Source organism: Pinus tabuliformis, chromosome 6 (genome assembly GCF_031772625.1).
Source record: "Pinus tabuliformis cultivar Carrire ecotype Pingquan chromosome 6, CPIR1, whole genome shotgun sequence".
In the NCBI taxonomy this organism is placed as follows: Eukaryota; Viridiplantae; Streptophyta; class Pinopsida; order Pinales; family Pinaceae; genus Pinus; species Pinus tabuliformis.
In genome coordinates this window covers 1,147,643,478-1,147,661,855 of record NC_142292.1, presented here as the reverse complement: position 1 = coordinate 1,147,661,855, position 18,378 = coordinate 1,147,643,478, and the positions used below count along the sequence as shown (strand labels likewise).

General features: G+C 42.4%; 1 protein-coding gene across 1 annotated transcript in view; it reads right to left on the bottom strand.

The window, feature by feature from the left end:
* LOC149262903 (Ankyrin repeat family protein) overlaps nt 1–14,922 on the bottom strand; it is a 381,244-nt gene extending 366,322 nt beyond the window's left edge. The window contains exons 1-2 of the mRNA XM_089425389.1: nt 14,029–14,922; nt 13,226–13,888 (exon numbers count right to left, since the gene is read on the bottom strand). Of these exons, the coding sequence (XP_089281515.1) occupies nt 13,226–13,610 (385 nt within the window). The 5' untranslated portion in view covers nt 13,611–13,888; nt 14,029–14,922. The remainder of the gene's footprint in view (nt 1–13,225; nt 13,889–14,028) is intronic.
* Between the last annotated feature and the right edge of the window lie 3,456 nt (nt 14,923–18,378).

Here is an 18,378-nt window from a genome sequence, read left to right as displayed (position 1 = left end):
TTTTCAGAGGCCCGTGAATGCCAAAACCCACAGTTCCACAATGTTGTACGAATAGATCAATATGGGAACAGACAAAAATCTGAATTTTGTGAATCTCGGTACATGTTGCACACCACAAGAGCGGCAAACTTTTGTCCGCTTGTTCAAACAGTATCGTGGTGTGTTCGCATGGATGTACAATGACTTGAAAACATATGACACGCGAATAATCCAGCATGTCATTCCAATCAAGGAAGGGGCCAAGCCGTTTCAGCAGAAGCTAAGGAAAGTGCATCCATCACTTGAGCCCCTCATTTAGAAAGAATTGACTAAGTTGTTGGATGCTTGGATCATCTACAAGGTCCGCCATTCCACGTGGGCTTCAAATTTAGTCCCTATCAGAAAGAATTCCGGGGAGATCTGCCTATGCATTGATTTCCGAAATCTTAACTCTGCCCCGAACAAAGATAACTACCCAGTGTCGTCTACAGAACACATATTGCAGACAGTATCTGGAGCAGAGATGTTACCTTTGCTAGATGGTTGTTCAGGATACAATCAGGTTCTGGTAGCAAAACCTGACAGATTGAAGACAACATTATGTACCAAGTGGGGGACGTTCGCCTACCGTAGAATGTCGTTTGGGTTGGTAAACACAAGCACTACATTTCAGCGCGCAATGGACATCACTTTCCGTGGGCTCATTGGACAGAGCATAGTGGTCTACTTCGACAACGTGACAATCTTCTCTAGACAGCGGCCAAACCACCTGCACCATCTTAAGAAAATCTTTTAGCGATGTCGGAAGTATGGGATATCCTTGAATCCCAAGAAGAGCATCTTCGCAGTGTCTGAGGGTAACCTCCTTGGGCACATCATTGCCAAGAGTGGGATCAAGGTAGATCCGGACAGAGTTCGGACCATCACACGGATCCCTTACCCCGTAAACAAGAAAGCTCTGCAGTCCTTCCTAGGGAAGATTAACTTCCTCAAAAAGTTCATCTCGGATTATGCGCAGATTGTCAAACCCATTCATGAGATTACCAAGAAAGACGTGGTGTACAGTTCAGGAAAAAGAAGCGTTCACCTGGATCAAGCAAACTATAGCAGAGGCGCCCGCACTGTACAACCCAAACTTCAACAAAGATTTCTTGCTCTACACGTTTGCTTCTGACACTTCACTAACTATTGTGCTCACTCAAAAAGACGAGTTGAACAATGAACGACCCATCTCTTTCATGAGCGTGAGCTTGCAAGGACCTGAACTAAACTATCCCGCCGTGGACAAACAAGCATACGCAATATACAAGGCAATTAAACACTTCAAACCCTACCTCCTGAAAAATCATTGCATTATCTTTGTGCCGCACCCAGCAGTCAGATCATTGCTTGTTTAGCAAGAGCTGGGTGAAAGAAGGGCAAACTGGATGACAGGACTGCAAGAGTATGACCTTGACATCAAGCCAGTTCACACCATAAAGGGTCACAGTCTTTGCAGACTAGCAACAGAAGCAGTACATGCACAAGAGGAAGAAGAAGAGCTCGTTGGCTGGGAGCAAGAAATTGAAATGTATAATGTTGAGCGAGCCCCCCCCCCTGCCCCACTTTGCACAGAAACTCTTGGTACACAGACGTGCACCAGTACCTTGAGCATGGCACCATGCCCTCTCACTTCTCTATGCGGCAGAAGAGGGCACTCCGACTGAAAGCTTTATCTTACTAGTTGGTGCATGGAGTGCTTTACAGAAAACATCACAACGATGTTTTGCTCAGGTGCCTGGAGGCACAAGATTCGGAAAGGGTGTTACGTGATCTCCATGATGGACCAGCCGGGGGTCACTTCGCAGGAAACACAACAACGCACAAGGTCATGCGGGCCGGTTTCTACTGGCCTACATTATTCAAAGATGCACATGCCTATGCCCGCAAGTGTCCAGTCTATCAGAGATGTGCCGACAAAAAACGAAGGTCAACAGCCCCGCTGCAGCCTGTTGCAATGGACGAACCATTCCAACAATGGGGCTTGGACATCATTGGGGAGATTTTCCCACATTCGTCAAAGCAACACCACTACATCTTAACTGCTACAAATTACTTTACGCGGTGGACAGAAGCAGTTCCGTTGAAACAAGTGAATGACCAAGAAGTCATCAGCTTCCTAAGGCAAAACATCATCTCGAGGTTTGGCATTCCTGTATCACTTGTTTTTGACAATGCAACATACTTTTCTTCGTTAAATCTTTATGACTTTGCATTGCAAAATGGTATTGTGTTAAAGCATTCTGCTAACTACTACCCGCAGGGAAATGGTCTTGCCGAGTCCACAAACAAAAATCTTATCCGCATCATAAAAAAGACCATTTACTCTGAACAACGAAACTGGCACTCCGCTCTGGTGAATGCTCTATGGGCTAACTGAGTCACACCTAAGCCCTCTCTGAATACCTCCCCCTACTTCCTGGTATACGGAAAAGAAGCCATCCTCCCGTTGAATATCTACTTGCCTGCTCTCCAGTTGTCCCAAGAATCCCAAGGCAAGCCGTGTCTATTAGTTTAGCGTAGGATGGACACATTACACAAGCTACAAGAAGAAAGGGTGAAAGCAAAAGAAAAGTTTACACTTCACCAGAATCGTATCAAGAGATGGTTCAACAGAAAGTCTGCAGGGAGTACCAGCTTCACTGTGGGTGACTTAATCTTGAAGTGGGATAAACCCCACGAAGACAAAGGCAAGCATACGAAGTTTCAGTCCCTGTGGATTAGCCCATTCACTGTTCACGAGAAGCTTGACCAACACACATATTGATTATAATTACTTGACAAGAAGATTGACACTCTCCCTGCCAACGGCTAAGACTTAAAATATTATTTTCAATGATCTGGGGTCGTGCCCCGCACTGTGTACATACTCCTTTCATTGTTGTTATGTTCTTTGTTTTGGAAACACTAAGAGGAGGGGTGAATCAATATTTCTTTTTTTTCCGACTATTGTTTTACCAGTTAAAACATTTATATTCAGGACACAAGATGAACAACAAGAATAAATGCTTTTATTAATATAATCTTTGCAGTAAAATAGATACAATATATAAGTGGTTGCAATCAGTTGCCAAGCACCAACTTGGACTTTTGTGAGGCTCCAACCTCCAAAGATCCAACTCTAGTTCGCCAAGGCACCAATCTTGGACTTAGGAGCACCAACTCCGAAGGTCTTCAATCCTTCCAGTTCCTGAGACACCAGTCCCAAGGACACCTATCTTTCCTGCTTCTGAGGCACCAATCCCAAGGACTCCACTTCTTCTTACTCCTGAGGCATCAGCCCCAAGGACTCCAATCCTTCTTACTTCTGAGGCACCAGCCTCAAGGACTCCAATCCTTCTTACTTCTGAGGCACCAGCCCCAAGAAATCCAATCCTTCTTACTTCTGAGGCACCAACCCCAAGGGTTCCAACCCAATCTTGTCAAGGCATGTTTGATAGTAATGTTCTATTCTCAGAACTTTTCTTTATTGAGTTCTATATGTTTATAGCTGCACTGTAGTCTCCATGCTACAGCATCAATGAAACCAGTCTTCTTATGAAGGAGTCTTTACAACTCTTCATACTGTCCACACAGAGTCTTCAATAGCCTTCATGACCTCAACTCTTCATACTATCCACACAGAGTCTTCAATAGCCTTCATGACATTTGATAATGTCTCCACACAGCTTTAGTGAGTCTACTATAGTTGCACTAAGTTCTACATAAGAACCAGCTATCTGTTCAAGCAGATGTTCTTACTGTCACAGTGAATACTTCAGCATGACTGTTTCTCTGCTCACTACTTTCCCCCTTCGACTGTCTCTTGTCCTGTTTTATACATTCCTGATGCCTCTGTCTGTTGGTTTCCTCTTTCCGCTAGCTCTTTGGCTTCCTCCTCGATCGTTGTGGCTTCCTTTGCCTCGCTTGATCCTCGGTCGCTGTGGCTTCCTCTACCTCGCTTGATTCTCAAATGCTGTGGCTTTCTCTGCGTTGGCTTGCTTCTTTGGCTTCCCGATCCTTTGGCTTCCTCTGTCTATTCAGGTTTACCAATGCTCACAGGACACGTTGATTCACCAGCGAGGACCGAATACACAGAGAAAAATTGTTGCGTATTAAAACTGTAACAGCACTCTTTTTTCAATCATGATAGACATACACAGGACTTTACAGTTTAACGGAGAGACTATACCAGCAAGGCGGACCCACGTGCCACGTCCCAATCGCAATCGCAATCGGCTTTCGTTCAGGCCTCCTGAACTATCGGGAGCATTTCTTAATGCATTTTTGCCTTCAAACCCCGCACAATGCAAACATTCAAATACACAAGAATATATGAGAAAAATCGGCTTAAACACTAAAGGGCAGACTTCAAAAACATTTTACCCGCATCTATAACTGCTTCGGGTCCAGTCTTTATCGCTTCGGGGCTTTTCCTTTGTATTTCAGTTTTTACACCGAAACCCGCCAATACACTGAAAATCCCTTATGCGCGGAACTCAAACCTTATACAGTTGGGTTTATAAAACCCATCAGGTCCAGCTGTGTAATCGCAATCGGCAATCGAGGCTTCCGGGGGTCCTTTATACATCGAGCCCATGATATCGCCGATGGCCAACGGCCGATCCTCCTGCGGATGCGATATAGCATTGAGTTATGGTACAATCGGACCATCGGGTCCGTGACATACATCGCAATCGGCGCTTGGGAGAGTGACAGCCCTATGTGTATCATTGCGATGGGTGGATGCGATATATCATTAAACCATAGCACAATGTTGCAGCAGGTCCGCATGTATATGTCGCTGTCGGGGGTTTGGGGTGATGGCACATAACCGAACTGCCGATTATCATATCGCCGATTTATATACATGTCGCCTCTATACTCCGATATATATGTACTTCTCCGCTCCGATAGTGTATTCCATTATAACTCAGTCTTCACCTCCAATAGTGTAGTTGCAATATAACTGAGTTGTCCGCCTTCAATTGTGTATATGCAATACACCAAGTCTTCCGCCTCCGATAGTGTATTTGCAATACAGCCAAGTCTTCCGCCTCTGATAGTGTAAATGCATATATATATGAGTTTTGGTCTCCGATAGTGTTAATGCATATATATATATATATATATATATATATATATATATATGAGTTTTGGCCTCCAATAGTGTTAATGCATATATATATGAGTTTTGGCCTCCGATAGTGTTAATGCATGCATATATGCTCTCTGATAGCTCTGTTTTGCTCTTTGCTCCTCCGATAGCTCTGTTTTGCTCTCTCTGGCATGTTAACTCCTCTTTTGATGACTTCTTCCTCTTGGTTCTTCTTGGGCATGTATTACATGCAATGCTCCTCTGATGTGGCTCCTCTTGCTCCAATGTGGCTCCAATGTGGCTCCTCTGGCTTGGAAATGTCTTTCAAAGACCTCTTCTGATACCCGATATTCTGCAATATGCCTCTCTTGCTTTGATATTCTGTAGTAGCTTTGATATGCCTCCTTTGTTAACTCCTTCGTTAACAGACTCTTGCTTATGGCTTGGCTATCCTAATGGCCTTGCTCCTGTCTCTTCATGGAGTTGTTCTGCTTCCCCTTCATGGATCATCTAATATCTAGAATATTGCCATATTGACATCAATGACAACCTAGGTCAACACTTTGCTTTCCTATTTGCTTTGCTTTATTGTTATGTTCTTTTCTTTGCTATTTTGCTTTGCTCTATTGTTTTGTTCTTTGCTTTGCTTTGTTGTGTAGTTGCTTTGTTTTGTAAATAAGTGTTGTCCCGCACTGCGTTTTGGCTTCTGAATGTGCATGTGGCTGAAGTTCAAAGAGTCTTGTGACACTGCAGTGCTTGGCCAGTCCTGTGTCCGTCTTCTTTGTGCTTCGTTGTAACTTTTGGTCGATGAAGCCTTGACAGAAAATACGATCCATTTGTAAGGAAAGTTTTGGTCAAACCATGAACCCGTGTCCAGTCTGGGAAACCTCATGCCTATACTCAGTTTTCTGCTCTATGTGTTCAAGCTTATCCAACTAGTAGAAACAGAGAAGGGGAAAAACTAAACGAGCAAAACTGAATCAGAGGTCATTACATGCTTCTTTGAAGGAACAACCTCTTCTGCTCTCAATAAGTCGAGATCCCTCTTCCACCCCAAAAATAAATAAGTGCCTATGCACAGTCCTCTTTCAAAAAATAACAAAGGCGAAAAAAGAGAAAGGCTTCATGCGCAGAGAGGTGAAGCAAGCAACTCCACCAAGGTATTTCCCAGGCTCGCTGACAGTGGAGCAATGTTTGTGTTCTTGCATGACTCCGTCGAGGTACTGTCCGCGGGGTAAGGGGGGAAGCCGAAGTGATCTACACAACAAATCAATACTCCCCGAAAAGCCAAGGCCCTGCACTGAAAATGAACCAAAACAAAGAAGTTGGTATTCAACCAGTGTGTTGCCAAGTTGGTATTTTTCCTTTGATGGTTGCAAACACGCGAGCTCAACCCATGAGCTCTTGTGAAGTCTTTTTCACCTTTCGCTTGTTTGACTAGCGGTCGTCTTTTGGCATGTTGATTGCTTTGTCATGATTGTGGTCTTGTTCTAGTGAGTTTGAAGGTTTGTCTTTGTGTGTTTGGGTTGTCTTCACCATGTGAACACCCATCGTATTCACACAAAAAGTTGTAAGCACTTTCGCAGAAATGTCGTCACAGTCGTCTGAAGGTCTATCACAAGTGTCGCGTTTGTCGCTCTTAGCTCTAATACAGTGTCACCAAGGGCACGTTTTGTCTTGTTTTCATGGTGGTCTATGTTGTCTCGTCGTCAAGTATGCTAAGTGTATGATCACAATGTCAAGTCCGCACAAGTTCACTTGCTTTCGACGCTTCGCCTTTTTCCTGAAAATCTGTCCAACCAGACAACCCTCTTCCACCAGACCCTGATTGAACTGCATTGCACAGTCTCAGCCCTCAGTGACCTTGCTCTGCTACCCGGAACTACACAGTGCTTGAGGCTATCCTCCGGGTCAACTGCACTGCACAATCCCGGAGGTGAGTAGCCTGTCTTCCTCCCAGAATTACGCAGAAATTGCCTCGATGTCCAAACTGAACTGCGCATTTCTCAAGCACAGTCATCAAGCCTCCTTGTTTGTCGGAAGCCTGTACTGCTCTGAGACCTGGGTTTGCACTATTCCCCAAAACTGTGCAGACATGCCCAGTTGGTCCTCTGTTACCTTGCTCTACATTGTTCTCCAAAATTGTGCAGAACTGCCCAACTGACCCTTGTTGCCTTGCTCTACACTACCTTTAGAAATTTCGCAGACATGTCTAGCAGTTCCCTTGTTGCCTAACCTACACTGTTCTCCAAGACTGCACAGTCAGGCTCAGCAGGTCCCTCTGCAACCCTGCTTTGCCTTCCCTCTAGAAACTGTGCAGAAGTGCCCAGTTGTCCCTTTGTAGCCCTGCTCTGTCTTCCCTCTAGAAACTGCACAGAGGTGTCCCCCCTCAGGGTCCCACCTTGCAACGGACATTGGTGACTTTCACTGCGCAATTTTTCCCGAGAGTGCAAGCTGTCCTCTTGGAATTCCTCATTCCATCCTGAGTTGCGCTCTGCGCTGTCTCAGTGAGTTGTCCTCCCTCCTTGTCACCCGGAACAAGAAAACAATGCATCATGCTAGACTAGGAGGTTTTGAATTTGATGCCATCCCATCATGAGTGAATTGCAAGAATAGGTACACTGGCAAATCATGGCGAGACGACGAACGGGATGAAGAAGGAGCGCACATGCTAGAAGACATGTTTGCAACTAGACGGATGTACGAAGCATATCAAGCAACAAGCGAAAAGAACACATGCATTGAACCATCAAGCAAGACCAAGACCATCGAAGACTCCGCAGCACCATGCCATGCGGAGGAGAAGACAAAGCACACCAAAAGTACATCCATCACTCAACAGTGCAGCAGCTTGACATGGACACCGCAGTGAGCCAGTACATGTCAGCAGTGTCATGTCGAGTTGTGTCATGGGCTGTCTCAGCCACATCACCACTATGGGCCATACCCGTTGTAACTAAATGTAATGTAAAGTGAAGTCCAATGGACGCACACAAGAAGTCGAAGAGTCATGGGAAGTTGAACAGTCACGAGGGTAGTCCAAGAGTCACAAGGGTCAAGCATCACCCTTGGCTATATATACCCCTCCCATTGTATGAGCAAGGACTTTTCACCTTGGCTCCTCCCACATAGCCTTGAGAGTCTGTAGTCTGTTCTTTGAGGAGCGAGGAGTGGCTCTAATGTCCCACTATTAGGACTAGTGATGTATGGTGTACAAATGTGTCTTGGGACTTTTGCTTAATTCAGAAGCATGTTAAGGCCAACACGTTTTCACACATGTTTTGTAGATGTTTGTAAGACTACTATTTAAACATTTGTAATGCATGTTTTCTTAACCTGTACTAAGATAATTGAACTACTTTGGTTATTTTAGTACTTACATTGTTGAAGATGTGTTGTATTGTTTATCACTGTTGTCTTGTCCGTGTGGACTACTCCGCAGGACATTAGACAAACCATTCTTGTTTTCTTGGTTATAACGACCGTCACCTCCGTGTGGACTACTCTGCTGGATGGTGTATGTGTTTTCCCTTGCACTTTGGTTTTAATGACTGCCGCATCCGTTGTGGACTACTCTGCTGGATGTTGGACAGACCCTTGTTGGTTCGCGTGTGTCTCTCCCTAGGTGGTACTATTACCTCTCATCTAGAGGCTCACTTTACTCTCTCCCTTTACAGTAAGAGACCCAAACACAAGTTACATTATGCATTCACCAAGCATACTCACCTCGCTTTTTGAAGATACAAGCATAACACTATCATGTGCTGAACAGCAAGAGCTAAGGCAAATCTCTAAGATAATGGCAACTGGGCCATCGTACCGAATGGGACTCCTACACCAAACAGTGTGGGGTCTAGTTAAGACTTCATACCAGAGAGATCTCCTAAATGTTAGTGGGTCCAGCACCGTCAACACCAAGGAAATCGATCTCTAGTCTCACTAGTGTATTTCTCCATCTACCCATCGACTTCTTCTTATAATCTCACTGTGGGACTCCAATGGCCAAAATTAAATCTTAATCAATGACTAGATTATTTCCTAGTTGATCCGAGTGAGTTCTTAGATGATTCACACCTTTCTCAATTAATGCTAATTAATTAACCCCTTTTCTTAAGTTTAGACTCAGGAAGTATTTAAAAATAGGCTAACAATCTAATTGAGACACTTCTAGATGGAATTTCCAGAAACAATTTATTGGTTATGGAGAACTCCTGTGTTTCAGCCTCTCCACAAAGTCTCAAGACTAGAATACCTATGATGCTACAAAAACTAACAGATTATGCAATCACCAAAGGGCAAATCAATGGATACTCTGGGTGAACAAGGTGAAGCATGGAGCAGACGTGTGTGTGGAGAAATACAAGGCCAAGTTTGTGGCCAAGGGCTTCTCACAGATTGAGGGCATAGACTATAATGAGACCTTTTCCCCAATAGCATGGTATTCACCCATCAAGACTATTTTGGCACTTGCAGCGCAAATGAGGTAAAAGATCCACCAGATGGACATGAAGACAGCATTCCTCAATGGAGTGGTTGAGCACGAGATTTATATGGAGCAGCCAGAGGTGTTGGAGCAGTGCAACCGAGACACGCAAGTGTGCAGGCTGAATAGAGCTCTTTATGGGCTCAAGCAGGCTCCGAGAGCATGGTACACTCGTATTGACAACCTTCGAGGATTGGGGTTCACTAAGCATGAGGTGGATGCCAACCTATACTACATCATGTTTGGAGGGATTTTGCTCATTCTAGTGCTCTATGTTGATGACCTTATATTGACTGTAGCAGAGAGCTTAATCCAAGATTGCAAGGAGGACATTGCAAGGGAGTTTGAGATGAAGGATATGGGGCTCGTGCACTATTTCCTTGGATTGGAGGTTTGGCAGGGTGATGGTGAGATCTTTGTGGGACAAGGGAAGTACACTACAGAAATTCTCTGGAGAATTCATATGCAGGATTGCAGGCCCATGGCCATGCCTCTAGTCACAGATTGGAGGAAGGTGGATGCTAGCAAAGTAGAGCGAGTAGATGCTACAGTATGCAGGCAACTCATCGGGTCATTGATGTATTTGGTCAACACATGGCCTGATATTTGTTTTGCAGTGAACCAACTGAGTCAATTCATGATGGAACCGACCAGAGTTCACTGGGTTGTTGCAAAGCATGTTTTGAGGTATCTTAGAGGCACAATAGATTATGGATTATGGTACAAACAAGTTGATGGAGTGAGGCTTGAGGGCTTCACAGATGCAAATTGGGCAGGGAGCTCCACAGATCGGAAGAGTACTTCAGGTGGCATATTCAGCATTGGGTTAGCAGTTATTTCCTGGAACAGCAAGAAGTAGAGGTCAGTTGCACTCAGTTCAGCAGAGACCAAGTACATGGCTACCAGTTTGGTAGCATGCGAGGCTATTTGGATGAGAAAGTTACTAGTGGGACTTTTCAACCAGGAGATGGAGCCTACTGTGATAATCGGAGTTGCATTAAGCTCTTTGAGAACCCAGTGTTTCATGATCGCTCTAAGCATATCGAGATCAAGTATCATCATCTCATAGATTGTGTGCAGAAAGGGATAGTGAAGCTATCGTACATTCCAGCAGACGATCAAATAGCAAATATCTTGACCAAAGCATTGGCAAGAAGCAATTTTGTCTATCTCAGAGACAAGTTGGTAGTTGTACAGAATCCCTTCCTCGATAAGAGGGAGTGTTGAAAATGGTAGCAAGAGAAGGTCTTCTCTGGCTTGTGCCTTAGCCAGAGAGAGACCACGAATAGTCTTCCTTTGACCATGGACAAGTTTGTGGAGATTGTAAACTCATGCGTGGAGTTGGAGGAACAGTTAAGCGGACTTTCAACAGGCAGTTTGAGTTTGGAAGATGACGAGTTGGGGAGCTTCAATCTTGATTGAGGCAAGGAGGAGTTAAACTAGCAGTTAACTAGTCAATCTCAACTCGTGTTCTAAATTTGTACTCGCCAGATTTAGCATGGATCGAATCAATAAAAGGAGGATGAAGGCACAAGTTTAATCAATCATTCTTGTTGCACAAGTTTGTGAGTGAGAACTTCTTGTAGAGAGTGTGTACCTTGGAGGAGCCAATACACAGAGGATAGAGAGACTTTCTTGCTGCCAGATTGCGCTAGGATTTAGGAGGTTCGTCCTAAATAATAGGGGCCAGACTGCGCTAGGAAATAGGAGATCAGTGCAAGGAAATAGGGCCAAGCAGGCCACAAGAAGTAGGAGCTGGATCAAGAGTTTGCAAGGTGTTTTCAAGCTAGTTTAGCAGTGAGAACAAGGGGGTTTTCATGGTGAAACAGATTTCATTGTAAGAGATATAATTGCTCTAAGTCTATCAATAAATTCTACAGCAAAGAAGTGGGTTTTCACAATTAGGTTTCCCAAGAAAAGTTTGTGTTAATTGTGTGACTGTGTTTTTATCTCTATGATTGTTCCGCTCCTTATCAGTTAAAGAACTTTGTATCTTGGTGAAGGTTAAAGTAGGTTTCAGTATTGGTTGCCTTATTTTTCAGTTATTCACTAAGTAGTTGCAAAGTTATGTGGAAATTTAACAGTCGAGGTGGAATAAGGATCAACTAAGTAGAGTCCATTGAGAAAGATCAACTAGGAGACAACCCAAATGAGAATTGGCCAAACAAAATCCATTGAGAAGAATCAACTAGTATGCAGTTGACTACATCGTTGTCAACTAGTGCGTGCATGTTGTCGATGGGAGTGAAGAGATGAGTAGTTGGTCGATTGGATTGACATCGATGAAGTGGTTGGCAGGAGGCGGAGACTGCCCATTGGACATAGGTACCATTGAAGGGGCAGTTGTCAATGATTACTAGTGAATCACACCATTTTATCACTGAAGAGGCAGGAGTCTAACCATTTTGGTAACTGAAGACCAGAGGCATTCAAAGCCCAAATTGATTCATTGAGAAGACCTACTTAAAGGGAAACTGCAGACAATGATGGGTTTGGATGGTTGTTTGGACCCAAAATTGGTTGATAATTGTGATTAATCAATTGAGAGGCTGCAGCCAGAGTTCTATGTGAAGGAGAAGAAAAGAGCAGTAAGGGAAAGCTTCTGTCTTTCTTGCCAGAATGTCGGGCACTGCAATGTGACCCTCTGAATTGAAAGACACGGAGTTGTAAAGCACACATTGTAGGCATTTTGCTCACCCAGCAGGCTCGTTTTAATTGAACCTGGAACTTCTTCCCCATGAGGGTATTCCAATAAAAATATTGGTGTATTGTGAAGAAGTTTTGTGTGGAATTGTCTTGTCTACATTTCCGCTGTACTTAATAAAGGAAAAGAAATTCAAACCACACCTTTGAGGCACCAACAAACCCGTTACGTTAAAGTTCATAATCTGTGGTGTACATACATTTAACAACGTTGACTTGCTCAGTGGAATATGAATCAAGAAGCCCAGTATAAGTGTTGACGGAGGGTGAAGGGCAGCAGTGAGACCCATAACTAACTACAGACCCTGTTTACAATGTTGGGAATTCAGTGAAAGGTTTCATCCCTTCTTTTAAGCTACTCTGGTTATTATTTTTGCCTGCAGCATTCTAGGTTATAATTTATAGGTACTGCAAGCAACAACTTAAAAAGCCCTTGGCAGACTTGGAAGGACGGGGTATTTTCCCAGTGAAATTGCTGGGCCATACATACATATGGTGTGTTTTAATTCAAAGCCAGTTGTTCCATCACGGCGAGGGGCGAATGTTGAAGGAAGAGGAGGTGGAGAGAAGTTACATACTAGAAATTAGAGGAAAGACAACACGCTGCTTCTATGAAATTCTTGTAAGAAATGGCTGGTAATGTGCCAGAGTAATACATTTGACCAGCAGAAACTTGCAGCTAAGCAAACCATGTCATGAAAAAATGCCAAAAGAAATATCTAGCTGCCTAAAATATTAGGCTAACTTGAAAAAGATGCAAATTTGTAAGAGCGGATAAAATATTAAAAAATAATCGCCCAGGAAATCCTAGCAGAAGGTAAATTCAATCAAAAATAAAGAAAGCAAATTCAAGAACCCTACAATTACACCCACATCATTATCACAATTTAACAAGTTTGGCAGTACATCGAAACAGCTTTGAACAGGATAGCCGATTGCATTACCCAGATGACCGTGCTTAGCCGCTATATGCAGAGCATCATAGCCGTTCTGTGTCTTCGCGCTTGCTGCTTCAAAATCAATATACTTGAGTAGTTCATTTACGATTTTCACGTGACCGTAGCCAGCCGCAACGTAAAGCGAAGTTTCCCCCAAATCGTTCTGAGCGGCGATCAGATCACGCTGAACCTTAGTATCCGCAATCTCAGCCGCCTTGACAACACTATCATGGCCATGGTCAGATGGATTGCCAGCACCAGCTGTTCGGCATAATATTTGCTTCACCCTTTCCAAATTCCCCGCCCTGGCGGCAACGTGAAGTTCCGTGTCATTATCGCGCCATGTCACCTGCTTTACCAGTTTTTTCTCTGGAATGTGCGGCTGCTCCATAAGAGGATTCGAAAGGGGAACCTCTCTACAGCGCGTAGATATCTCCTTCAGCAAGCAAAAAGCTCGACTCCTCTGTTGTTGTTATTGTTTAGTATGGATAAAATAAACTCCAAAATTCCATCAAAGCTGGGCTAGATTCACAGATTGATCGAAGTTCTCAAACTAAACTGAAAAAAAAAGCAAAAGGAATTTTGTTGCTGGCATTCTTAGGAGAACAAGGGGAATGTAAGTAACATGCCTCCTATTCTCTTCCTTCACTAGCCGGCCAACCCTACACCCTGCAGTCAGAATTATATTTATAAAAAACACATATTCGGAGCATCCTCCCACAAAATGATAAAAATCTGAAGCACTCCGCCTTAAAATACCGATTCAGCAAAGTGTGGGTCTGACAAAATGCATAAAGTCATATATATACCAACGAGGACGAGCAGCGAGGACTGCGGTCTGCAAAAGGGGGTCCGTGTCTTTGTGGTCAGAGAAACTGGGGCAAACCCTCGTGATTGCCTGGGACTAGGACCTTCCCACGATTCCAAAGATGCCGCCCTTCTTTCACTGTCTTTTAATTTATTTGTTAAATCTCATTTTAAAATTCATTGTATCGTATTTTGCTTGGTGCATAGAACGTAGATAGATAACGTGACACGATTATCCGTGCGAGAAAGGAGGTGACAAATACGGAATATGAATTTGATCCGCGTTATATCGGCGTCTTCTTCTGTATTAAGCCGAACAACCTATTCACCTCATACATTCCATTATGGATTTTTACGGCCAAAGAACATTCAATCTAACTTGGACCGAGCTTCCACGTTGGAGACAAGTGTGCAGCATAGCATATTATTAATTTAAGATCTTTGTCCGATTGCAGTTTAAAAAGGTCTTCAACATCGACCTTCACGAATCAGGAGACCAAGATCACCCTATCCGCTCAAACACTTTACAGGCCTGCTGGGTCAATCCGTTTCACTCTGCAGGCTTCGAAACCCTGACCGGAGGGATATTGGATCACAAATTTGCACCTTTTGCAAATTTTCGCCATTATTTTGGAATGCGAATTGTCCCCACCGTCCACCGCAGACGGAACTAGTAACCTCTGCACTGCACCATACCTGACATGTAATGCTTCATGGCAGCCATTATGACACTTTCGCATAACGACTTGTGGCTCTCACCTTGTGCCTTCACTTGCTGACGTCTCAAGCAGACCTTGTGCCTTCACTTGCTGACGTCTTAAGCAGACATGCTGTTACGTAGGATTAGCAACCTGTCATTTCAAGAAACTGTCAACTCTTATCACTCTTATCATTTATGCCGATGCCCGCTTTGTATATGGCGATGTTGGAAGAGCAAATCTATGGGCTAACCTAAGCCCCTATGATTTTCCGTTTGGAGGTATGCGGTGATTGCAATAAAACGACGGTCAACCCAAACGACAGATTTGCAGTGTAGACTTGTTCTGTAACTTTGATGTAAGATGTGTTTCGATGGAATATGCGTTTACAGTGTGTGGTATGGCAACCTTTCCGGTGAGATATTTAATTTTTTAAAATATTAATTGAAGTTTTATAATTTGGGAAATTCTGAATTTTATATTAGATTTTATTTTATAAATAATGAAAAAGTTTAAGTTTAACAATTTTATCATAAATTTGTTTAATAATTGAAAAGAAAATATATTTGTATATGCATATATATTGGGTGTGTTTTTCAAGAATCTGCTTAGATTTTTGTGTGGCAAAAGATATGTTTACGTATGTTTGAAAGTATTTTAGGAGGGAGGTCAAAGTGGCTTTGAAAAAGGCAAAAAAGGAAAAACGATAAAATAGAAATGTTTTACAATAAGGAAGATCAAGTGATGTATAAATCACTTTTCTTTCCTTTCTTTTTTTTGGACCTATTGTCATTCTCCAGTTTTGGAACCATGGCCATGTTGCTCACGAATATCATTGAAACCATGGCCATGTTGCTCACGAATATCTCTATAGGATGCTCATTGGCTGAATCCGAACTTTCTAATATGTGGACATGCTTTATGCCCATCATACCATCATCTTTGTGACTCATATCTATCTGTTGATCTAACTCTTGAATATCTATTGAAATTGTCTCACCCTGATGATGAGTAGCATTTTCATTCAGATCTTGGGTGCCCCCATCATCTCTTGCTGGGTTCTTCAAGTTTTCTTCTTCTACTTCAGAGAGATGTGGGTCTGTAAACTGCCATCCTTTCGGCTCATGTGCCTTTTTCTTTTTTGGATTATTTTTTGCCTGAGTGCATGCATTCTACAAATGTCTTGTTTGAAAGTGAGAATGACATAGGAATGCAGTATTCTCGTAGTCCAAAGCTTGCAACCACTAAAAAAACTTATGTTTCAATATAACATGGTCTGATAGACCTTTTCTAAGGTCTACCTCCACATGGATTCTGGCATAGGAAAAAATACCTTTCTCTATTCTTTCAAGGTCCCTCTTTTTGAACTTGCCCAAAGTGTTTAATATGCCCTCTAGGACCTCATGGTGCCAAAAAGGAAGTGGGAGATTTGGGAGTCTCACCCAAACTGTTAAGGTTGTGACTACCATATTTATTGCATCAAAATCTAGAAACCATGGAGTAATAAAGAGTCTGGATCTACCCCAAAACCATGGTCCTTCATTGAGAGCAAAGTTGAGAGTTTTTTGTGTATAAAATTGGACTATGAAGAATCCTTTGGAGCACAAATAAATGTCACAATTGGGTGTCCAAGAGTAAAAAAACCACTAGTGTAAAGTTTCTGATTTGGGCCAGAAACCATTAAACCTACATATAATCGCCTTTGATTGAAGAGCTATGAACAGATATTTTACCTTCGGAAGGTTAGCTTCCATGGTAGATGGATGCTCCATTTGGTCAACAATATAGAGGCTAAGAATGTTTTGTATATGTTTTGTTGGGGAAAGAGGCTTCCCTTTCACTGCATCTTTGAAGGATGTGGATGGACCATTTGGATTCCTAAAACCCGCATCACTAGTTCTTGAAGGTCCTCCTCTCAACCTTCAATTCATGATTAAATTTGAATACCTTTAAATTTTATAGTCTTGGATATGTGATGTACCTTGGAGCACCTTCCCTTCATACTGAAGACTTTAGAAGGTTACACGAATACCCCATTTATCCTCAATAGTTTGCTTTAAAGAAAGGACAAAGGCAGAGCATCTAGTCCATATGAGATAGAATTTCCCACACAAATTTTTTATGATAATTTGAAATATTTTTTTCTCTACTATAACCTTAGGCACACATTGTGCATACCCTAAAGGTGAATCTTTCTTTTAGGGAAAAACAAGAGGTTGGGCCCTAGATATGTAGCCATCTGTGGCACCAACACCCATGAAATAGAGAACATGTTATAAAGCATAGTATAGGGAAGAGGGGGCTTGAGAATAAACATTTTGTTGCGCTCCCATCACGTTGTGTTTTGACAGAGCATATCCCGAACTTGGAAGTCGACGTCAATGCTCTTAGAAAGACTTTAAGACCTGTCGTAACAGTGGAGGGACCATTCTTCCTTAAAATAGTCATGAAACCACCATTCTACATCTTCATATATGAAGCATGTGTGTACCTTTCTGTTGTGTAGCTCGACCTTGGAATTGAAAAAAAATCCCTACCAAGCAATGACGGTCGAGCAGCATACACACAGTGAGAAAGACCCTAGAACCCTAGTGCAAACCATTTTTCCTTCCCCACAATAAGTTGAACTAATCAATTTCCTCTACTTATGAAAGAACTTGTTCCCATATTATTTTTATTTTCATTTTTATTTTGTTGATAGGAAAGACCGAATGACTAACAAAGTGATCCTAAATTTAACCTAATATAAAATTGCTTAGTTTCCCCTTACTCAAAGATACTTCATACATTCCCCAAATTCATAGTCTCAATCATGCAATTTGATAACATAGTTCTACTTCAAGAAAACAAAGTAAAAAAAAAAAACAATCACGTGAAGACAATTTGCTAACTAATCTTGATAATGGAGTTCATCAGACCCCCTCATGACATCTTTGGATTCACATAATGCATGAATCACTTTATTATTTCTCTTTTGAATAGATGCTCTCCTAACCTTTTCATAATATATGGCTCATGTTCCCAAAAGGGACTACCTTCTACCTACAAAAGGACTTAAGGCTCTCACATAAGTGGTCATTCTCCAGCACCAAAAGGGATATAAGTAAGATTTTTCCTACTTATTCTTATTCAAATATTTTATAACATACTCTTGAACAAGATTACAAAATTTGTTGTCACTCCAAAAAACTATCCAAAAGCTCTCACATTAGGAATTTAAATAACTCTTATGACTCCATAATCCAAGGAGACCATATCCACAAAAGGAGGATCTACAAGCTTTTTAAGGAGACTACAAGATCCACCAAATTTGAATCTACAATAACTCAGAGGATAAAATGAGAAAGAATCCCAACCACGTCCATGAGACTCTCAACCAAGCCCATGAGACTCTCAACTTCTCCTTGAGACTAGGAAACTAATTGTGATGTGGATTCTCACACATAATTTAATTTCCTTTTTCACAAATGAAATGAGAATTACATGAGCACATTAAGCTTCAAAAATTAATCATTTACATTCAAACTTTACCACCTTTTACCAAGATTCAAGGATTTTTCCTATGGTGTGCGAAGTATAACTCATTCCCTTCAAAAATGCTCTGTAAGGTTGGTTTGGAGCTCTTCGTGTGCCAACAATGAACACCTTTAAAAT